Source organism: Rhincodon typus, chromosome 4 (assembly GCF_021869965.1).
Source record: "Rhincodon typus isolate 14 chromosome 4, sRhiTyp1.1, whole genome shotgun sequence".
Lineage (NCBI taxonomy): Eukaryota > Metazoa > Chordata > Chondrichthyes > Orectolobiformes > Rhincodontidae > Rhincodon > Rhincodon typus.
Window position 1 is genome coordinate 34,952,389 of NC_063335.1, and position 22,131 is coordinate 34,974,519.

Here is a 22,131-nt window from a genome sequence, read left to right on the forward strand (position 1 = left end):
CATTAGGTAACATAGTAGGAGAAAATTACTGCAGCTGCTGATGAAGAGTCATCTAGACTCAAAACGGTTGTTTACTCTCTCTCCACAGATGCTGATTGACCCGCAGTGATCTCCAGCATTTGTTGTTTCATTAGGTAATATGGCCTTGGTTTTGGATATTGGGATCACCTAGCATTTCATATGACAGCATGAGAAAAGGCTTCGTTGTGCAGTAGGATAGTAAGATTGTCTCCATCTCTGGAGGTTACCCATTTTAAATGGGATTCAAGGTTTTTGGAAGAGAATAATCTTAGAATTTTTACTAAATAAAAACCAAAAGAACTGCGGATGTTGTACGACAAAAACAGAAGTTGCTGGAAAAGCTCAGCAGGTCTGTCAGCATCTGTGAAGAAAATCAGAGTTAATGTTTCAGGTCTGGTGACCCTTCCAGTCCTGAAGAAGGGTCACCAGACCCGAAACATCAACTCAGTTTTATCTTCAGAGTTGCTGCCAGACCTGCTGAGCTTTTCCAGCAACTTCTGTTTTTGTTCTTGTTTTAGAATGTTTACTGACTGATAACAAATTTTGAAGAACGCTGATTTAATACAAATTTCCCAATTGGAATGCAATCACTGATTGTTTTTATTTATTCATTAACAGCGTGTGAGCATGTTTGAAGACCAGCATTTATTACCAATGCCTAATTACCTTCAAGACTACAGAGGAACATGCTAAACAATCTTAGAGGGCAGATAAAACTCAACCACACTACTGAAAGTATGTTGTCAGAGGCCAGGCTGGGCAATGGTAGCCAATTTTATTTCCCAAAAAGGATATGTGCCACACAGTCAGGTAGTTTCATGGTCATCATTATTGCTACTGGTCTTTCATTCTAGAGATTTATTTCATTATCCAAATTCAAGTTCCTAGCTAGTGCAGTAATGTAACTACAATGTTACACTGACCAAATTAAACTGACCTTTGAAAGAATATTAAAAGCAAATAAGGGATAAAAGGCTTACAGAAAATGGCACTAAGCAAGCTTATTCATACCTGCACGCAGCAAGAGATTCAGTTTACCAGTCTCCAAAAACTTCTGAACAATCTCCATACAGAACTGAACCGGATAATGAATCGAGAAAAGAAAGTATCAATAAAGCAATCCAAAATTGTGAGCAACTCAAAAAAATGCTTACATGGAGAAGAACAGCTGTACATTTACACAGTTCAAATGCAAAGCCAAATCAGATATTAATGGGTAAAAGATTTGTCACATTGTGTTTCAATTTTTGTCTTGTTAATGATTCATATTAGTGAACTATTTCACATAAACATTAAAATTGTCAGGTAAATAAATTAGTAAAGAAAGCACGATGCTGTAAGAAGTAATGGATCTACAAAAGTACTGCAGCTCAGGAAATATATTGAAAACTAATTGTATTAATAAATAATACATTTACTTTTTCATCTCCTTCCTTAAATTCATGTCCAAACCTGCACATTTTTTTCCTGCATCCTTTAACTGTGGTGAAATAAAATCGGCAGTAACCAGATGGTAGTGCCGTCAGCTCCAGTGGATAATTAAACTGAAAGGAATAACAAAACAACTTAAATGTCTAAATTATTTGCAGTGTTTCAAACTGTTTTCCAAACTGAGGCCTGCAAATGGATGGAGGCATATGTGCGTGCGCGTGGCGGGGTGGGCAGCAATTCTGAACTGTCACTTTTAGGTTGTTGACAAAGTCAAATGAAAGTGCAAGGCTTCAGACAGGACCCAAGTACGGCCCCCCCCAGTTGTGCATTGTAGAGTGGGATTGCTGTCTCACTTGAAAAAAAGAGGGGCAAGGACGAGCGCAGGAGTACTTTTACATGCAGCACTTGTGCACTGCAAATATTGCATAGCATTATAACTTTCATGGGGAATGGGGATGGATTGAGCATTTGTGTACACTAATTCATTTGAAACAGTTCTTTCAATCAAAAATGTTTCAGGACCCACTGTATTAAGGAAAGCAACATCTGTGCGCAAAATGTCTAACTGCTTTTAAATGTGCTGAAAAAAAATACTGCAAGCTTGTATCTTCAAAATATCCAAACCAAACGGATCAATGGGGTATTCATTGCCATATTGATTAAAAATATTATATAGTTTAAAAGCGAGAGAAATTCAAATATTTGAAGTGCCAGCAAACACTCATGGATTTCTCCCCTTGGATTCAGATCCCTCCACAGCCTCTCCACGCCCTGCCGTCTCTGTAACTTCCTCCAGACACTCTTGGATACCAGCAATTTTTATTGCCTCATTATTGGTGGCAAAACCTTCAACTACTCAGAAACCATGCTCTGGAATTCTCCATTTAAACCTCTCCATGTCATTACCTCTCCCTTCTCCAAGGTGTTCCTTAAAATTAACATTGATCTTTGACCAAGAGTTTGGTCACTGTCCTAATATCTCCTTACGTAGTTCAGTGTTACAATTTTTAGAAATGATAACGAACAGGATTCTGATAATGCTTCTTTGGCTTGGGATGTTTTACTGCATTAAATGCACTATACAAATGTAAATTACTGCTGCTTCGAGAAACAGTTACCGAACAATGAAATCCAAAATTCTTTTATCACGACCCTTCCAAAGACAAACATCTATAGTTTAAAAGCAAATCATCCCAAAAGTACTTTGGAAAGAAAGACTTTCAGTCACCATAATCACAAAGGCAGAAACTCTAGAAAAATGCACACAAGTCCTCAGCAATGCACACTTTGATGCGGTGTTGGTCGACGTGAAAGATACACCGACAAAATGCACGAAGAGCAAGGTAAGTTAGTTCAGCTAGAGAAATAACTGTTTGCTTCAAAGTAAATGGAGAATCTGAATCTTCCTATGCACCCAGAAGCATATTTACCCAAGTCTTCAAAGACTACCTGACTCCATCCTTTAGGCACATTTCACCAGTTTGAACCCAAATCCTGACATGTTTACAGTGAATTGGTCATAGAATCTCTACAGTGTGAAAACAGGCCCTTCAGCCCTACAAGTCCACACCGAACCTCAGAGCATCCCACCCAGACCCATCCCCCTATAACTCCCCTAATCTACACCTCCCTGAACACTACGGGCAATTTAGCACGGCCAATCCACTTAGCCTGCACATATTTGGACTGTGGGAGGAAACCGGAGCACCTGGAGGAAGCCCACGCAGACACGGGGAGAATGTCTGTGTGGAGTTTGCACAGTCGCCCAAGGCTGGAATCGAACCCGGGTCCCTGGCGCTGTGAAGCAGCAGTGCTAACCACTGTGCCACCGTGCGTCATCTAGGTTAATCATGCATTACAGGTCAGTTATCTCAGTCACGAGCTGTCAAAGCCAAGAATGTATCCATTTCTTCCAATCTTCCTACAAATTTAATGACACATCTCTCTGATAGTTTCCTGGATCATAATCCATCTCAGTGCTTGTGTCATGGAAGATCAACAGAAAGTTACTGCTCTCTACAGCAACAAGAACAAAACCATGCTCACAGTTTCGCAAACCTTGAGGGGGACAGAAGTTACAAAGCAATGCAATTTTTAAAGAAGCAAGGTGTATTATTCAAGCAGGATAGAGCAATCCTTTATTTCTAGGAAAGGGAATGAATTGATTTATAAGCGAGGTTTGTATTCCAGTGGGATGCATACCTAAAGTGTTCTGTGGGCAGCGCAATTCATTCAATATAAATTTAAAAGGGCCATACCAACATAAACATTGTAAATTCAGTGGAATGACAGGTCACAAAAGATATATGAACTGCAGACTTACAGGCCGAGCCATTGTCCGATTCTCAGAGTTATTTGGAAATACAGGAACAGAAGTACATGCTGATGTTGGTGGTTGTAAATGCTCTTGAGGAAATTTTAAATCTAGGAAAGGAAAAACCATCCTCATCACTAAGTCTTTTGTCCTCTATCTTCCTGAAGACACTGATCTACACAGTTCGCCATGAGTGACATCAGCATGCTGCTATTTAACTCAAGGACCCATTTTCAATATAACAATAAGTAAATTCAATAGTTGATGAGAAAGGAGATTAAGCCCAGAACCTCTTTTCCGCTCAATCACTGGACTGAACTAAATTAGTTGGCAAGATTGCAATGGATTGTTTAATCAGACTCAGGATGCTGAAGGAGCTGAGTCGGGAGGGGAGATAAAGGAGCAGCCTGGTAGTTTACCAGGACGATTGTCCCCTGAAGGCACTCGATTGACCACTGCTTAAATAAACAGGTACCTAGACACTGAGCAAAAGTAGGATGAGGATCACCTTTGTTAAGCCTCAGTTAAACCAACTGCTGCCAATTCTTGGCTAAGCTCATGCATGAATGCTGTTTGTACTGAGCAGCTAACAGCTGCTGCCTCACACTTTCTGGGAAGTATTCGCAGAAAACCAGGCATGGGTTTAAAGCTTTTCCTCTTCTCAAACATAAACCCACTAAATTTAAGAGAATGTGTTAAATTATATGTGTCTTTTAAAAGTACAAGAAGTCTACCTTACACAAGTAGATAAGAATTAGATGATAAACACTAAAATTTTCATCTCCAATAATTAGCAGAAAAGCAGAATTTAGCACAAATAGGAATCTTAAAGCACTGGAAGTACTCAGCAGGTCTGACAATATATGTGAAGAGAAAAACACAGTCATCACTCATCCAAAATGTTAATGCTTCAGGCCAATTTTGACAGTTTTAATTCCATCTTCATAGATGGTGTTTGACCTGGTAGGTATTTCCAGCATTCCGTTCAGAATTTAATACCTCATCTAATGAGTCTTTATTTGTCGGAATCCAAATCATTTCAGTGAGAACTGTCGAGGGCTTTGATAAGCACTGATTCTCCAATCTTTAAAAGACATAGCATTCCCAATCACACATTTTACTATAAAAGCTTCAAGGTCAACTCTGAATTGTTGCCATACACAATTTACAAACCTGCAGCATACCATTTGTCAAAGCTGATTTATGGATTGGAGGTTCAGAACAAGGTTGTTCCAGGGAAAACTGATTTTCCAATAAATGTCCATCTGAACAATGCTGTTGAAAGCTGCAGCTACTGCAAAAGAAATGTGCATTAAGTTACTAATATCGATGTTTTATAATAGGTTAACCTTTCTCAGGGGCATAGCAAGTTAGGAAGCTATTACATTAATACATTTTGGACATTTATTTCAGATATTATCGTTGCACTGAGTCTAAAAGACCACATTCCACAATGAAGTCTTTGCATTCTGTAGAAACTGCAGCAGTTAATTTGTGTACTGTAAAGTCCCACAAACTGAAATGATAAATTATTTTACTAATGTTTGCTCAGGGAATCAAGTTGAACAGGATACTTGGGAGAACATCACTGTTTTTCTTTAAAAGAATGCCATGTGTTCGTGCACAGTGACTTGCAATGGGTTCTGACGAAGAGTCACTGCACTCTTAAAAGGTTAACTCTGCTTTCTTTCCACAGACGTTACCAGACCTGCTGAGTTTCTTCAGCAATTTGTTTTTGTTTAATTTAACATTTTATCCAAAAGATGGCACATTTAACAGTCTAGCACTCCTTCAGCATTACACTGAAATCTCAGGCTAGATTAAGTACTCAGGTTTCGGAGATAGAGCTTAAAGCCACAACTTTTGGTTCTGAAGTGCTACCTGCAGCCAAGGATGACAGAGTTAGGCCATTTAACAACAACAACTGAAAAACAAAACAAAAAGATTGGAATGGGTAGTTTACAAGGAAGAGCAAGTAGTATTCTGTAGACAATACAAATGGAGGGACATGGAACACATAGATGGCTCACTGATTCCATCAAAAGTGTTGAAATACAGCAGAAAATCATTCACCCTTGAGGTCTTATGTCAGTTCTTCGAAAGTGTGATTCAATGAAGACCATTTCCCTGCTCTATTATCTTAGTTATTTTCAAATCCTTTTGAATGTGAAAGTAGAGAATCTGTTATCACCACCCCTTCATGTAGAGCATTCCAGATCATTACTCCAGCTTCAATAAATAAAAAAAATTTGCATAAAAGATTATGTGGGCTGTTCAAATCACAGAAACAAACAGAGTTTACAAGAGATAGTAGGAACTGCAGATGCTGGAGAATCCGAGACAACAAGGTGCAGGGCTAGATGAACACAGCAGGCCAAGCAGCATCATTGGAGCAGCGAGGCTGACGTTTCGGGCCTAGACCCTTCATCAGAAAAGGGGGAGGGGAAGGGGGTTCTGAAATAAATAGGGAGAGAGTGGGAGGCGGATAGAAGAGGGATAGAGGAGAGGATACAAACAGGTCGAAGAGGCGGGGATGGAGCCAGTAAAGGTGAGGAGTTAGGAAGGGGATAGGTCAGTCCAGGGAGGACGGACAGGTCAAGGGGGCGGGATGAGGTTGGTCGGTAGGAGATGGAGGTGCGGCTTGAGGTGGGGATAGGTGGGAGGAAGAACAGGTTAGGGAGGCAGGGATGAGCTGGACTGGTTTTGGGATGCGGTAGGGGGAGGGGAGATTTTGAAACTTGTGAAATCCACATTGATACCATTGGGCTGCAGGGTTCCCAAGCGGCATATGAGTTGCTGTTCCTGCAGCCTTCGGGTGGCATCGTTTTGGCACTGCAGGAGGCCCAGGATGGACATGTCGTCTGAGGAATGGGAGGGGGAGTTGAAATGGTTCGCGACTGGGAGGTGCAGTTGTTTATTGCGAACCGAGCGTAGGTGTTCTGCAAAGCGGTCCCCGAGTCTCCGCTTGGTTTCCCCAATGTAGAGGTAGCCACACCGGGTACAGCGGATGCAGTATACCACATTGGCAGATGTGCAGGTGAATATCTGCTTGATGTGGAAAGTCTTCTTGGGGCCTGGGATGGGGGTGAGGGAGGAGGTATGGGGGCAGGTGTAGCACTTCCTGCGGTTGCAGGGAAAAGTGCCGGGTGTGGTGGAGCTGGAGGGGAGTATGAAGCGGACAAGGGAGTCACAGAGAGTGTGGTCCCTCCGGAAAGCAGATAAGGGTGGGGAGGGAAAGATGTCTTTGGTGGTGGGGTCGGATTGCAGATGGCGGAAGTGTCGGAGGATGATGCGTTGGATCCGGAGGTTGGTGGGGTGGTATGTGAGGACGAGGGGGATTTTTTTTGGTTCTTATTGCGTGGATGGGGTGTGAGGGATGAGGTGCGGGAGATGTGGGAGACACGGTTGAGGGCGTTCTCGACCACCGAGGTGGGGGGAAGTTACGGTCCTTGACAAACAAGGACAACTGAGATGTACGGGAGTGGAATGCCTCATCCTGGGAGCAGATGCGGCGGAGGCGAAGGAATTGGGAATAGTGGATAGCATTTTTGCAGGAAGGTGGGTGGGAGGAGGAGTATTCTAGGTAGCTGTGGGAGTCGGTGGGCTCGATCTCCTACTGACCAACCTCATCCCGCCCCCTTGACCTGTCCGTCCTCCCTGGACTGACCTATCCCCTTCCTAACTCCCCACCTACACTCACCTTTACTGGCTCCATCCCCGCCTCTTCGACCTGTTTGTTTCCTCTCCACCTATCCTCTCCTCTATCCGCCTCCCACTCTCTCCCTATTTATTTCAGAACCCCCTTCCCCTTCCCCTCCCCCTTTTCTGATGAAGGGTCTCGGCCCGAAACATCAGCCTCGCTGCTCCTATGATGCTGCTTGGCCTGCTGTGTTCATCTAGCCCTGCACCTTGTTGTCTTAGAGTTTACAAGAGGACTGGTGCAGCACTGACCTGCCCGAAAAGTGACCAGTTTTGGCTGTGGCATTCTAAGAGATTTTCAGTCACTCGAGTACGCAATGAGGAGAAATGCAACTAATAAACAGGATTTTACACCTGCTCTGAGGAGAGGTGAGAGAAGCTGGCAATGTTTATACGAGAGAAAATGGTCTTTGTGATCACACTAAGATATTCAAAATTATAACAAACTGTAGATAAAGCTAATGTCAATGTGTTTAACAGTCACAGATTCCAAAGAGGACAAAATCTCAAAATTAGCATGAGGGTGGCATTTTAGATATAATTACTTCATGAAAAAGAGTGACAATGGATGACCAGAAGAGAATGGAAGATTCACATTATTAAATTCAAAGCAACATTATAGAAACGAGCGGAATGAATGCAACATGGTATTTCCGCAAGTTTGTATTGGTGTGAAATTTTGCAATATTCTTCTCTGGTACTGTACATTTCTATGTTGCTATAAAAAAGGGCTCTTGCAGTTTAGAGAATTAAGAGTGTGGTGGGGAATTGCAACAAATGTGAAAGTAATCATTCTATCCACTAACCTTATTTCAATCCCTCTGTCATCCTGTTGTTCATCCATCTCAGAAACTAATCCAGTATTTGGAGCACCCTGAAAATAGAAGACAATCTGCAGCTTTTGTTCAGATACAAGGTAGTGTACAATCCATAGTGAGACACGTACAACCTATGGAATGTGACTGGCACCATACTGGTTCCATATAAGTGAAGCTGCCAGAATGTTCTGTGGTCTGCTACAATAATATCAGCTGTATCTTAGCAATCAAAATAACTACAACATGTTACAGACCTCACAACATCAGCATTTACTAAGGTCATGATGTTGGCACTCAATGGGCAGGTTAGTGAAATGTATGATCAAATCTATAAACAGCTTAGACCTTTTCTCCTCTGCAGATTTGCAGAAACTCTGCTTGTACGTGTTAAGGTGGGAGGTCAGTGCATTTGGAGTCCTCTCCAGGGATCTGTTTTGAAATATAATGTCAGCCTCAGGCTCACCAGACCAAGTGAGAGGACATGAAAGAAAGAACAGCTTACTGCATTAGAGAGTTCAGGACTTACACTGCCATCTTCAAACATTGCTGCAGTAAGAAGCAGCAGGTGGAGAGATAAAAAGGTAAAGGACACTGAAAGGAAGTGTGGAAGTGGTGGGTTTAAAAAAGATCTACTAATGCAGACGGCATGAAGCAAAACTAAAAGAAATCATTCAAGCACAGATTAAAACTATCAATCTACCTGGTACGAACTGCATCCAGAATCAGTAACCTCTCCCTCTTTCACCACTGTCAATGTGTCTTCAACAAAATAATTCTCTTCATTCACAGATGTTTTCCTTTGAGTCTTCAATCCTAAAATGCAAAGAAATAATCCATTACTGAAATTAAGTATAGTTTATATGGTAAGTTTGAGGAACTACTAAGACTCAGGTACAATGGGCAAATTAGTGCCATCTTATGCTGTAAAACTTTTGTTTCATTGCAGTAAAATGTACCTCATTTTTACATGAAATGTCTATTCCTTCTATACACAAACTTTCTGACAAACAGTTAGGCAGTTGAATTTGGACTCTTTCATCCAAGCGTTAAAAACTATTTGTTTACACAGTCCATCCAATGCAGTGATAAGTCATTACAAACCAAAAGGCTGCTTCTGCAGCTGCAGAGTCTAGAGTCAGGGGGCTTCATCTCAGGATACAAGGTCAGCCATGTAGAACTGAGATGAGGACAAATTGCTTCAGAGGATTGAGAATCTTTGGAGTTCACAACCCCAAAAAGCTGACACTCAGCTGTTCAGTACGTTCAAGACAGACTACTTTTTTTGGAAAAACTCAGGTCTGGCTACATCTGCGGAGAGAAAGCAGAGTTAACGGTTCCCAGACTGCACTGAAATGTTAACCCTTCCTTCCCTCCAAAGACACTGCCAGACTTGCTGAGATTTTCCAGAAATTTCTGTTTTTGTTTCATATTTCCAGCAGCTGCAGTTCTTTCAACACTTCTTGACTGTTTTTTGGACTTCACAGAATCAGTGTGCTGCAGCACAAGAGGCAACCATTTCATCCATTGTGCCTACACCAGCTTGTTAAATGATCATTACCTTTTACCAGTCTTCTACCTTTCCCCATACCCTTGTAAATTATTTTCATCCAAATAATCATGCAATACCCACTAGACTGCCTCAATCGAACCTGCCTTCACCACACTTCCAGGCAGTGCATTCCATACCCTGACTATTTGCAGAGTGAAAAAGCTTTTCCCCCACTTCGTCCTTGCTTCTTTCGCATATCACTCTGAACGGGAATTGAAGGAAATTAAGGAATTCAGGAATCAAACAAGAAAGTGGAGTTGAGGTCAAAGATTGACCATGATCTTATAGAATGGGGGAACAAGGCTGAGGAACAGATGAAACAGATACATTAAAGTTGTTGTGGCACAGAAGGAAGCCATTTGGCCAGAGTACATATTGAGAATAAATCAGTACAGATGTCAATTGAAACCATCTGCTGAAAGATGGATCAATTTACAAAGGCTTCCAATTTGAAAGGTAACTGGCAAAAAAAAGAGTGGTGCTGAAAAAAATTTAATTCGTAAAAATACACTTGCCATTATGTTGCAGACTGGTTGAGTCTGGCACCTTTCCAGAGGAATCATCCTTGGATACATAAAGAAACATGCTGTGAACAGAAACAAAGCAAAGATTTTCATAACAGTTTCTAAACATTGTCATTAGTCTCCATTTCAGCATCAGGAAGAGAAGCATGCACAATAAAGAAAGAGCTGCAAAGTGGTCTGTATTTACAAGGAAGACTGCTAGATGCCATTATAAACTTAAGCTGATCATTGAAATACAAGAAGACACCATTGTCTGAAGATTGCAAATGAAGTTTAAATTACTTCCGTTTTTATTATTTTAAGTGTTGCCGTTCATGATCTGGTTAATTCTACCCAAAAAGATGCTGGAATCAGATTCCACAAATACTTTCAAGAAGGGAGTTGCACAAGTAATTGAATTTGAGGCAGTTAAAAACCAAAAGAAAGATGGGTAGGAATAAAGATGACTTTTCTTTCAAAGGGCCATCACAAGCACAACTGGCCAAATAACCTCTTCAATGCTGTAAATTTCCATTCTGCTAATTCCTTAAGCATCGAGGATAATCAATAAAACATGGCATTCCCAGTCACCCATTATTTGAAAATAAAAGCTGTGGCTTAGTAAACTAACAGATAACAATATTGCTATCAAAGAAACGAAAGAGACGATACAATCAGGTTCTCTCATTGAAAACTTTTTTTTTGGTCAAGCTTGCTCAGTAGAAAACGGATCCAAAACATCCACTTGAGCACAGAATATTTGACCTCCACATTCCCAGTGTTAAACTGATTGCTCTGGAAGTGGAATTGTTATCAACTCCATTTGAAACTCTACTTTCTCCTCACAATGTAGAACTCCTTGGCAATAACCCTGCTCAATGTTGCATCTCCGACTCTTCAGGCTCATAAGACATTTACTATTACAGTTGTAATCCAGTTGACACTACTCACATGCTAGCAGAAACCAATTGCTTCTTGTGTTACAGGAACAGGTCTAGGTCATTCAACCCCTTATGTCTATTTTGTAGTGACTCATCTGTGCCTCCACTTCAATTACTTTGTGATCCATATGCTTAATACCTTGAATGGAAGGAATTTTAATGCATTCTCTCGTGCAGCAATCAATATAAAAATACAGTCAAAGGGGACGTTTATAGCACCTCACAACCTGAGCGAGAAGGTCCAGCTTAAGTCCAAACAAGTTGATTTAAAAATAATTTGAATATAAAATAGAAATTGGTTACAAACTTATGAGAAATATGATAGAATGTTACTACAATTGAATTTTAATTTTGTTCATGGTACATAAGCATCACTGCCAGAGTTTGCTGCCCATTCTTAACTGCTCTGAAAGTCATCAGGAGTCAACCACATTGTTGTAGTCTGGAGTCACATGCAGACCAGATCAGGTCAGGGCAGATTTTCTTCCATAAAAAGATCATTAGCAAATCAGGTACCTTTTCAAAATGATTGTTTTATGGTTGCTATTACTAACATCAGCTTTTAATTCCATTTTTTAAAAACTGAATTTACATTCCACCAGCTGGCATGATGTCCAGATCATTAGCCTGAACCTCCGGATGACCAGTCCAGTGACAATACCATTACTCTACCACTGCCCCCATTTTTCTCATCAGTACATTTAAATGATTTAAGAGATTTTCATAGCCGTATCAACCATACAATTTTAACTTAACTTGAAAATATTCTGTAAACTTCCTTCCCAAAAAATTAAAAGCACATCTTTATTAGATAAACTATTAAAAAAGAATGAGAAGTGTACACCCACCTGGAAATCTTGTCATTTGACTCTCTCCGTTTGTTGTTCAGTTCACTTCCAAAATAACCATTTCCAGAGTTTAACTCCACTTTCCTACACGCAGTTTCTTCCAGAGCCACAAGTGGTTCAGCATTCTGCACTACCTCAATATTACTGGGACTGCCAAATAACTCTGGGTCATCTTGAATCACATCGAGCACAAGCGCATCCTCTTCATAAGCTCTGGTGACATCAGGTACTCGCTGTATACTACACTGTTTTTCAGAGTTCCTATATAGTATTTCTTTGACTTCACTGTCTGTAGTTATTTGCACTGCAATAAATTGTTCCTTTGGAGATGGAATCATGTGTTGGTTTTCCAATAAAGAAATATTTTCAACATTCTGTGGCAGACAATTTGAAGGTTTTTCAAGATTGCAGTCACCATCTGGCCACAGAGACAGTTCCACTGTCTTTGAATGATAGTCTGCTTTCTTTTCAAGAACTAGAGAGTAATCATCAAGAAACCCCTCACCTCTAGTATGTTCATTAAGTTCATCTATTTGATCACATCTTAACTCTGAAGATTCATTCTGATGATCAGAGATCATTGTTGACTGTCCATTGTTCATTTCCATTGTGTACACTTTCTTTGGAGTAAGTTTATCCTGAACACACTCAGATCTTTGGTAGTCTACAGTTGCTTTTCCTCCCGTATCATTACACAAAGGAACATGTAATGTGGGTGGTTTTGCTGACAGTGCTTTAGTGCAATGAGCAGCTGGGCTTGGACAATTCAGTTTATTTTGCCTGATTGGACATTTTTTTTCTTCAACACAAAGGCCATTTTCCATTTTGGAGTTATTTAGTACATTGATAGAGGGAGGCAATTTAAAATTATTACAGGAATATGCATCTTTTAACTGTCTACCATATTCAACATTTGAATGCTTTGAGAAGTGTACTGAAGGCGGTACTTTTGCGACCTTGTCACTTGCAAAAGATATACAACTCCAATTATTTTCTAATAGTGATTTATTTCTTAAATTATCTTTGTTAACTGTCTTTAATTTAGGCACCTCTAAGGACAACCTCTCCAACAAACCTAAAATATTCCTAAATGATTCCAAATATGCTTGACATAGCAATGCTCCCGATTTTGGCTCAAGTACAGATGTGCCTCTGTGCAGTTCGCCTGCATTTTCCTGTTTGCAACACCATTCTGAATCAAACCAAAATTTTTGGCACAGTCTTGCTCTCTTGAATGGTCTAGCTCGAGCACACGTTTCCAGAATGATGGGCATCGTTCTTGCACAACTAAACTGTGTAACAGAAACCTCACAATGCACACATTCACTTGCTTTTCTTTTACAGTTTTCAGAAAGATGTACCTTCTCATTTGGTACAATAACGTCAATCGGGTCAAAGCCAGCATTTAGTTCTTGGGTTTTAACATCAGGCAATTCTGGTATTTCTACTTCTAAACTGTCCCCCATTACATCTGTAAACCCCATTTTGCTCCAAACTGTGTTATCTTGACATGCATCTTGCGAAACCAAACTTTCAGGATGCCAGGATAATCCTAAATGCCCTGGTTTAAATTCTACTTCAGAACAAGATTCAGTAACATTAGGTGCTCTAGTCTTTCCAAAATCACTGATACTAGCCCCCAAATGGGCTTTATTCAAAGCTATAAGACGTTGTACATCTCGCTGAATTACTCTGGATAGTTCTGACGGTCCAGTTTCCAGCAATATTTCTGCATTGTTCCTGGACAACGCACATCTTGTTTTAAAGTCCATACCTACTGATTTGTTTTGATTTTGTTTAACAAATTTTGACAAATCTTCAGAAGGATTTATCTTGCTACATCCAGTTCGGTTTAAGCTAACTTGGAGAGGTTCAATTGTTGCAACGAGCTCTGTGCCCCTCCGGCTGTTTTTTATCATATCGGCCACTTTACTGTCCCCACAGCCGTAATCTTTTTCATGTTTCCTCACTTGGCACCTTTTGCATTTAGGACCCTTCTCTGACTTACTGCACATGTCATTACGCTGACAGCAAAGGTCAGGTATTGAAGACTGTTTGAGCCCTTTCGGCATCATGTTGTCACATGGCTGCACACGAATAGTTCTACTTTGCTGAAAAAGACAATAATGACACAACAGCTGCTTATTGAATGCTTGACATTTTATACCACAACTGAGTTTTATAATTGTGGATTAAGTCTCTAAGACTTTCCAAACATTATTTGCAACCAGCATGCCCAGTTCAGTATGAATAACATTTGTTTCAATTTACTCATGGGATGGGAGTTTTACTGGCTGGGCCAGCATTTATCACATTTCTCTGTTGCCCTTGAGGCAATAGTGGTGAGCTGCCTTCTTGAACCACTATGGTTCATTTGATGTAGGTGCACTCACAATGTCATTAGGGAGGGAGCTCCTGGATTTTGACCCAGTGACACTGAAGGAATGGAGATATATTTCTAAGTCAGGATGGTCAGTGAGTTGGAGGTGAACTTATAGGTGGTAATGAAGGCGATATCTGCTGCCCTTGTCTTTCTCGGTAGTAGTAGAGGTCATGGGTGTATTAGGTGCTGTCTTAGGAGCCGGAGTTAATTTCTGCAGTGCATCTTGTACTTAGTACACACCGCTGCTACTGAGTATCAACGGTGGAGGGACTGAAGCTTGTGAGCATCAAGCAGGCAGCTTTGCCTTTTTTGAACTGAGGGGGAAACAGTATCTCCCCAATACTTAGTTAACCATCTCAAACTTATTTGTTTAAGCACGTGCAAACATATTCCCCAGGCCATCCACTTTTGCAGTCTGAGCAATGTTAATCCATTGGTGACTCCACCACTACAGGCTTAAGCATACAGGGGAATAGGTGAAGTAAACTCTTCAATGTATCAATCAATCCAGATTGAGGTCACCATTCTTATGCATGGCACCAACCATTCCTCCAATTTGGTCTTTGCAGAACCATCATACTTCTAACTTTTGTATATAATTAGATTCAAAACAGAGCACCAAAACAGGAAGACTACTTGTAATTATTGCCTTATTTTAATTATGACAGAGATATTTCCACTTACAAGGGAGATTAAAACTAGGACTCATAACAACTAGATTTATTAGTGATTATATAGTTAAGAAATTCAGGACAAAGCTCTTTATCCAGAGAGGCAAGACTAGGCTGTCCTAGTCTTTATGCTACACATAAGCCTCCTCCAACCTTTTCTTCGTCCCACATCATCACAGGTTTCTATTCCTTTCTGCATTAGATGCTTATCCATTTTTCTCTTCAAGATATGTATTTCGACTACTCCATGGACTAAAATTCCACATCCTTATTATTCTCTGGGCAAAGATGTTTTTGGTGAACTCCTTACTGATTTGTTAGTGGTCACTTCTATTAAGGAGAAATATTATCAAATATGACCTAGAAACAACAAATTTTACAAGTAATCTTTCCTTAAAAATTCTAACCTGAGCTCTTCCTTTAAAAGGTGCTTGTGGAATTGACCGGCAGTTTAAGTACTTAGTACAACGCACACTGGGATCTCCAATGCTGTGGCTCATTACAACATGACTGTGGTCTGAAGGACTTTCATTAGCAGGATTCTTTAGGACAATCTTCATTCTTTGCTCAATTGCTAGCAATTAAAAGAAAAAAAATTATGGACTATTGTGGGTGTATACAAGAAGTTGCTTTTTAAAAGAGGCTTTTCATGACCTCAGTACAACTCAATGCACAATGCAACCAATTAAGCACTTAAGTGTAGTTATTTTTGTAAAGCAACAGCCAATTTGCCCACAGTAAGCTCCTCAAATGCCAATGTGTTAATGAATTCTCCGGTTATTCTCTTTAAATGATGCTGATTGCAGGATAAACATTGACCAAGACAACAGGGAGAATGCCCTTGCTATAACTTAGAACAGTGCCAAGGAACATTTTAGATCAACCTGAGTGATTAGATGAAGCCTCAGCTTAATGTCTCATCTGAAACATGGCCCTGTCTGACAAAGCAATACTTCCACAGAACTGCAATTGAATTTCAGCCTAATATTTTGTACATGCCATCAAAATTGGAATCACAAGCAGTATCGATGGCTGACAAGGGTGGAAGCTGGAGGCTAAAGGCTGACATGAAGAACATCTCTGAAATTCAATTCACAAAACAAAAGCAAGAAGGGTTTCTACAATTATAGGAGTACAGGTTGAACAGGTACAGTGACTTTAACATGGCCAGAGAGCTGGAACACAGGTTCCAACAGAAGGTTTTCCTCCCACTCTGGTGAGAGAGTCCAAAGTGGCTTTGTAGCAAGAGAAATAAAACAAAACAAAGTGTCTTCAGCCAGTCAGTCATTCACAGAATCCACATGAATTTTCCAAAATCAGGGCTGCCTGGATAACATAACTGGTGAAACCAGTCAACCAGATGGACTAAAACACTGCATTGGTTCCAAACTACTGACAGTTTTCCATATTTGCACATTAAAGACTCAGAGGTAATATTTATGTAACTAATATTCAGTGTACACTTTATCCTTGTAAATGTGAAGACAAATTAGCCAAACCCAAATAGATCTAAGCAGAGGAGAACAGAAATCAATGCTGAGGTAATCACCTTAAGTATGCACAGCTATGCTGATCTGATCTAATCTAATCTAATCTAATCTAATTAAACAATACAATACACGAGGGCAGAGCAGTAGCAATCTACCTGTCATTCATCCATTGGGAAAACCTTATATACTTGTAACTGACTTAATACTCATGTTAAATCCACTAACTGGACAAATATTCAAATAGATATACAAGCCCTGAAGAACTGAAAATGCAAACAGCTCCTTCACAAACACATTCATAAACATCCAAACTCACAATACAGCCAGAAAGTCTAGGTTCAAGTCTCATGTACCCCAGATATGTTATAACATCCTTAAACAGGTTTATTAAAAATATCTATAGAAAACTCAACATTCCCAACAAAACTATAATATATAAAAAAAGGCCTCTCTTCCAATCCCATACTATTGTCACCTCCATCATTCTCCTCCACTGACACAGGAAACAGAGAAAACTCTGCTTCGGATTTTTAATTTCCTGGAGAGCTAATTGGTGAAGCAGCTGATTCCTGATTGATCTAAATTAACAAATTCTTGTCAACCTGAGAAATATGCAAAGCAGTAACTTGAGTTCTGTATCAATTCCCTTTGCTTATTGGATAATTAGAATTACACAGACTCCACTCCATCTTTTTTAAAGGGCACAAATCACAGTATAGAAAGGAAATCAAATCATATTAACATTCAACTTCACCTCCAATTCCTGTGATGCCATTTCTACCAGGAGCTATCTTCTCCAGGCTGACCTGATATGGAGAAGAACACAGAACAAAACTAGGCACGAAGGGCAACACCTTCCACAGGCCAGATCCAATGCGGACACGTGGAATGCCACTTTCAACCTAGATCCATGGATGGGTACAGAATCACAGAAAAGGTTCTCACAATTGTTCCATAGGAATATAGGAAACAGGAGCAGGCTATTTGTTCTTTCATTGAATAAGATCACAGGTAATCTGGTTGTCATCTCAGCTTCACTTGCTATCCGTAGTCCATAATGACAGATTCCTTGTCCACCACAATTCTAACTCAGCCTCGAATAAATTTGACGTGGCCATAAAATTTAGGTGCAGAACTAGGCCATTTGGCCCAATATGTCTGCTCTGCTATTCAATGAGATAATGGCTGACTTGATAATTCTCAACTCAAATCAACAACCCAACCTCCACAATTTTTTGGGGAAGCAAATTGCACACACTTAAGACTGTCAGAGAAAAAAAGGAGTCTCCTATATCTTAAAGGAAGGCCTCTAATCCTTAAAATCTATCCCTAGTTGTAGTCTCATCCATAAAAGAAAACATGCACTCAGCAGTGTTCCCTCTAAGCTATGCAGCTGCAATTTGGTAGATCTGCGCATACCAAGCAGCATGCAGACCCAGACCCGGTTCTGGAAGTCACTACTGCTCATGAATCTCAGAGGTCCGCACAGTGGCAGGAAGAAAATGGAGGGAAAGTAGGCACTGGGCATCCATTACACCAAGCCCCTAAGAACTTCAACGCTTCAATAAGGTCACCTCTTAGTCTTCTAAACTCTGAAGGATATAGGGCCAACCTGTTCAACCTTTCTTCATAATATAAGCCCTTCCCTCCAGGAGTGCGTCAAGTGAAAAAAAAACTAAAAAAACTGCTCATGCTGTAAATCAAAAACAAAACCTACAATTGCTGGAAAACCACAGCAGGTCTGGCAGCATTTGTGGAAAGTAAGCAGAGTTAACATTTCTCAGTTCTGAAGAAGAGTACTGGACCTGAAACGTTAACTCTGCTTTCTCTCCAAGAGTCAAGCAAACCCTCTTTGATCTGCTTCTTAAGCAGATTTTTTTTTCATAAAAAGGAATCCAAATCTGTACACAACACACCAGATATGGTCTCACCAACATTCCATACAATTGCACGAAAACGGTCTTCTTTTTAAATTCCATTTCCCATGTAATGAGCCACAACAGTTAATTTGCCTTCCTAATCACTTGCTGCATCTGCATACTAACTTTATATGATTCATGTACCAGAACATCGAATCCTCTGTACCAGCATAGTGCAATCTCTCTCCATTTAAATACTGTTTTTCTATTCTTCCTGCCAAATGGACTAGTTCACATTTACTCATGTTTTACTCCATCCGCAAAATTTATGCCCATCACTCAACCTACATGTATTGCTTTGCAAACTTTCTACCTCCTCTTGACAACGCATTCTCATACCTATTGTGGTGTCAATGGCAAATTTACTGACCATACATTCAGTCCCCTCAACTACTGATTGTAAATAGTTAAGGACTCAGCACTGATTACAGCGGCATTCCACTAGTTAAAACTGACCAATCCAAAAAAAATCCATTTATCCCTAGCTTAACATTCCTATAACTAACCAATCCTTTGTGCGAGCTCATGTAAAGATTACATCTTTTTATTTATCTTTATTCTTGATTGTGGACTAAAATGGAAAATGAACTGTTTTAAAGACAAATAATTGTGTTCATCCACCTCTACACCTAATTATGGAAGGCATTGCTTTTAAAAATGTTACTGACATTCATTGTGAACCATATTTACACTGTTGGTTGGCAAGCAGTGGAGTAGGAGAGGTAAGATTCCATGGCACTACGGTGTGTGTGCAGAGCGTGATTTGTCCAGCAACTGATTGCTGAAAATGTGACCAGCTGTGGATGCTGGAAAATCATCAACTCTCTAGTCGGATCCTGGTGAACAGCTCGTGTTTATGAATAACTGATGCCTTTAGCCAGTAACTGACAAACTTTATGTTTGTGTACTAGTTTTACACTTTCCCTTTCACAAGCCATGCCTGATCACATCTGGATTTTCTAGGTATCCTGCTATACCCTCCCTAATAACAAATTTTAACACCAACCCCTTGACAGATGTTAGGCTAACTAGCCTATAGATATCTGCTTTCTATCTCTCCTTTCCAAGTCTCCCAATGTGAATAAAGACACAAGTTACTTGTTCTAATCTTCCACCATTTCCTCATTTTCTATTGTAACTTATCTGGACTTTTTCTCAAGGACCAATGCTAGTTTTTTTCCTATTCAAATATTTGGAGAAACTCTTACAACCTGTCTTTATTCTACTAGCTGATTTTCTCTCAAACACTACTTACTGCCTCTAATACATTTTTAGTTTTTTTTGATGGTTTTTAAAGTCTGATCAATCTTCTGAATGATCATTAATCATTAGATTTGTACAGTGTTGCTTTCAATTCAATACCCCCGTAACTTCCTTATTTAACTATGAATGATGCATCTTTCTTTAACAGCCTTTCCTTTTTTATTGGAATGACACTTTGCTGAAAGTTATTACTTAAGTCCTTATTTGTTACAGCACAGGAGACCATTTGGCAAAGCATACCTGCATTGGTTCTCCAAATGCGTAAGTTAACTAGCATCTTTCTCCCACCTCCCCTTTGTAACCCTGCACATTCTTTTTTTGCAAGTCACAGCATAATTCCCTTTTGATGTTTCAATTGAACCATCCTCTAATATAATTTCAGGTATTAACCACTCACTGCGAGAAAAAATCATGTCACTTTCCCATTTTTTCTTAATTACCTTAAATCTGTACTCTCTTGCTCTCAATAGAAATGTTTATTCCCTATCCACTCTGTCCAGATCTTTCATGATTTTGATATCTCCATCAAATCCCCTCAATCTTTTCTTCAAGCAAAATAGTCCTAACTGCTTCAATCTACGCACCTTGAAATGCTCCCTTCTGCTCATTAAGAGGGCAAAATCAACTTTAAATTTCAGTTTCTGTACCTTTACTTCCGAATAAAATGATGCATAATTAAACCCAAGTCTACCTTCATATGAAAAAAACTCCTGGGCTAGAGATGGTCGATGATCACCTCTTATCAAATACCAGAGGATATCAACTGACTGATTAGGTGAAAAGAGCCATGGCAAATGGAATTCAACCCAGAAAAATGTTAGATATTGCTAATGTAGCAAAATATTGCATTATGAATGGTAGGACCCTGGAAAGCATCAGGGAAAACAGACAAGGTAGTTGGAATACACACTTTTATTCACCAAGGTATAGGCATCAGGGAGATTATGCTGCAACTCTATGAAATGCATGTAAGGTTACAACTTGAGAACTCCTGCACAGTTCGCGTTACCACATTACAACAATGATGCGATTGCACTAGAGAGGATACAGAGCAGATTTAACGGGATGCTGCCTGGGCTGAAGGGTCTGAGCTATGAGGAAAGACTGAATAGGTTAGGTTTGTTTTCCTAGGAGCAGCAAAGTTTAAGAAGGGATCGGACAGATATGCAACTGGAAGGCACGGATAGAAAGGCATTTTTCCCATTTATAGAGAGGGCAATAGCCAGGGTAAGACGTAGAAGGCTAAGAGGAGAGTTAAGAAATTCTTTCTCCCAGAAAGTGGTGGGAGTCTGGAACTCGCTGCCTGAAAGGGTGGTTGAGTCAAACTCTTGTAACATTTAAGCAGTGTTTACCTATTCATTTTCACTACCACAGCCTACAGGGCTGTGGGCCAAGAGCTGGAAAGTGGATTAGTGTAGTCACATCTTTATTGACTAGCAAATACAACGGCTTCCTCCTGTACCGTGAATGTCCATGAGTCTACTGCCACATAACAAGCAATAATTTATACACAATTGGTTTGAGACAATAATTACCAGAAAACAGGTACATGAAAATAATCTGATATCCTTGTCATGATGCATATTTTGTATGGCTGCACAGTAATTAGCTGTTGCAACTCCAACTGAGAGCAGAATTTGAGGGAACATGCTTTCTACTCAGTCAGGACCTGGCCAGGAGATTAGTGGCAACATCCTGATATCTTATAGTGAGCTTTATTTTATTTATTTTAAGGATGCGAGTGTCACTGGCTAGGCCAGCATTTATTGTCATTTCCTAGTTTCAAGTTGTGTCAAGATTCTTCAATGTTGTTGAAGTTGCACTTGTCCAAGCAAGTGCAGAGTACACCAGCACAGTTCTGACTTGTGCCATGTAGACAGCACACAGGTATCAGAGAATCAGGTGGTAACTCCCAGCAGAACTCCCAGCCTCTAATCTCTCTCTTTATTTGTTCATGGGATTGCCTAGAGGGCAGTTAAAAGTCAACCACATTGCTGGGCCTGGAATCACATGTAAACCAGACCAGATAAGGAGGTCGCTAACCTTAGCAAAGGACTTGCAATGAACTAGAGGGGTTTCTGCAACTATCAGGAGTGATTTCATGGTCACCATTAGGATAACATTTTATACTAGACTTTCACTGAATTCAAATGTCATTATGTGCCATGGTAGAATTTAAATCCATGACTCCAGAATATTAATTTGGGGTTCTGAATTATTTGTCCAGTGACATAGCCACTACACCAGCACATCCCCTGCTCTTGCATACAGTAGTTATATA

General features: G+C 40.1%; 1 protein-coding gene across 6 annotated transcripts in view; it reads right to left on the reverse strand.

Annotated features, from left to right (window-relative positions):
- The window catches only part of topaz1 (testis and ovary specific TOPAZ 1), a 68,928-nt gene that overhangs the window by 44,555 nt on the left and 2,242 nt on the right, over positions 1-22,131 (reverse strand). For 3 of the 6 annotated variants that reach the window (XM_048595472.1, XM_048595473.1, XM_048595476.1), the window contains exons 2-10: positions 15,586-15,752; positions 12,125-14,235; positions 10,348-10,418; positions 8,984-9,096; positions 8,272-8,339; positions 4,951-5,060; positions 3,776-3,876; positions 1,440-1,565; positions 1,033-1,096 (exon numbers count right to left, since the gene is read on the reverse strand). In XM_048595472.1, the coding sequence (XP_048451429.1) occupies positions 1,033-1,096; positions 1,440-1,565; positions 3,776-3,876; positions 4,951-5,060; positions 8,272-8,339; positions 8,984-9,096; positions 10,348-10,418; positions 12,125-14,235; positions 15,586-15,752 (2,931 nt within the window). Of the gene's footprint in view, positions 1-1,032; positions 1,097-1,439; positions 1,566-3,775; positions 3,877-4,950; positions 5,061-8,271; positions 8,340-8,983; positions 9,097-10,347; positions 10,419-12,124; positions 14,236-15,585; positions 15,753-17,134; positions 17,239-22,131 lie in introns of those variants that run through there. The other 3 variants (XM_048595474.1, XM_048595475.1, XM_020528788.2) reach the window with 3 other exon arrangements.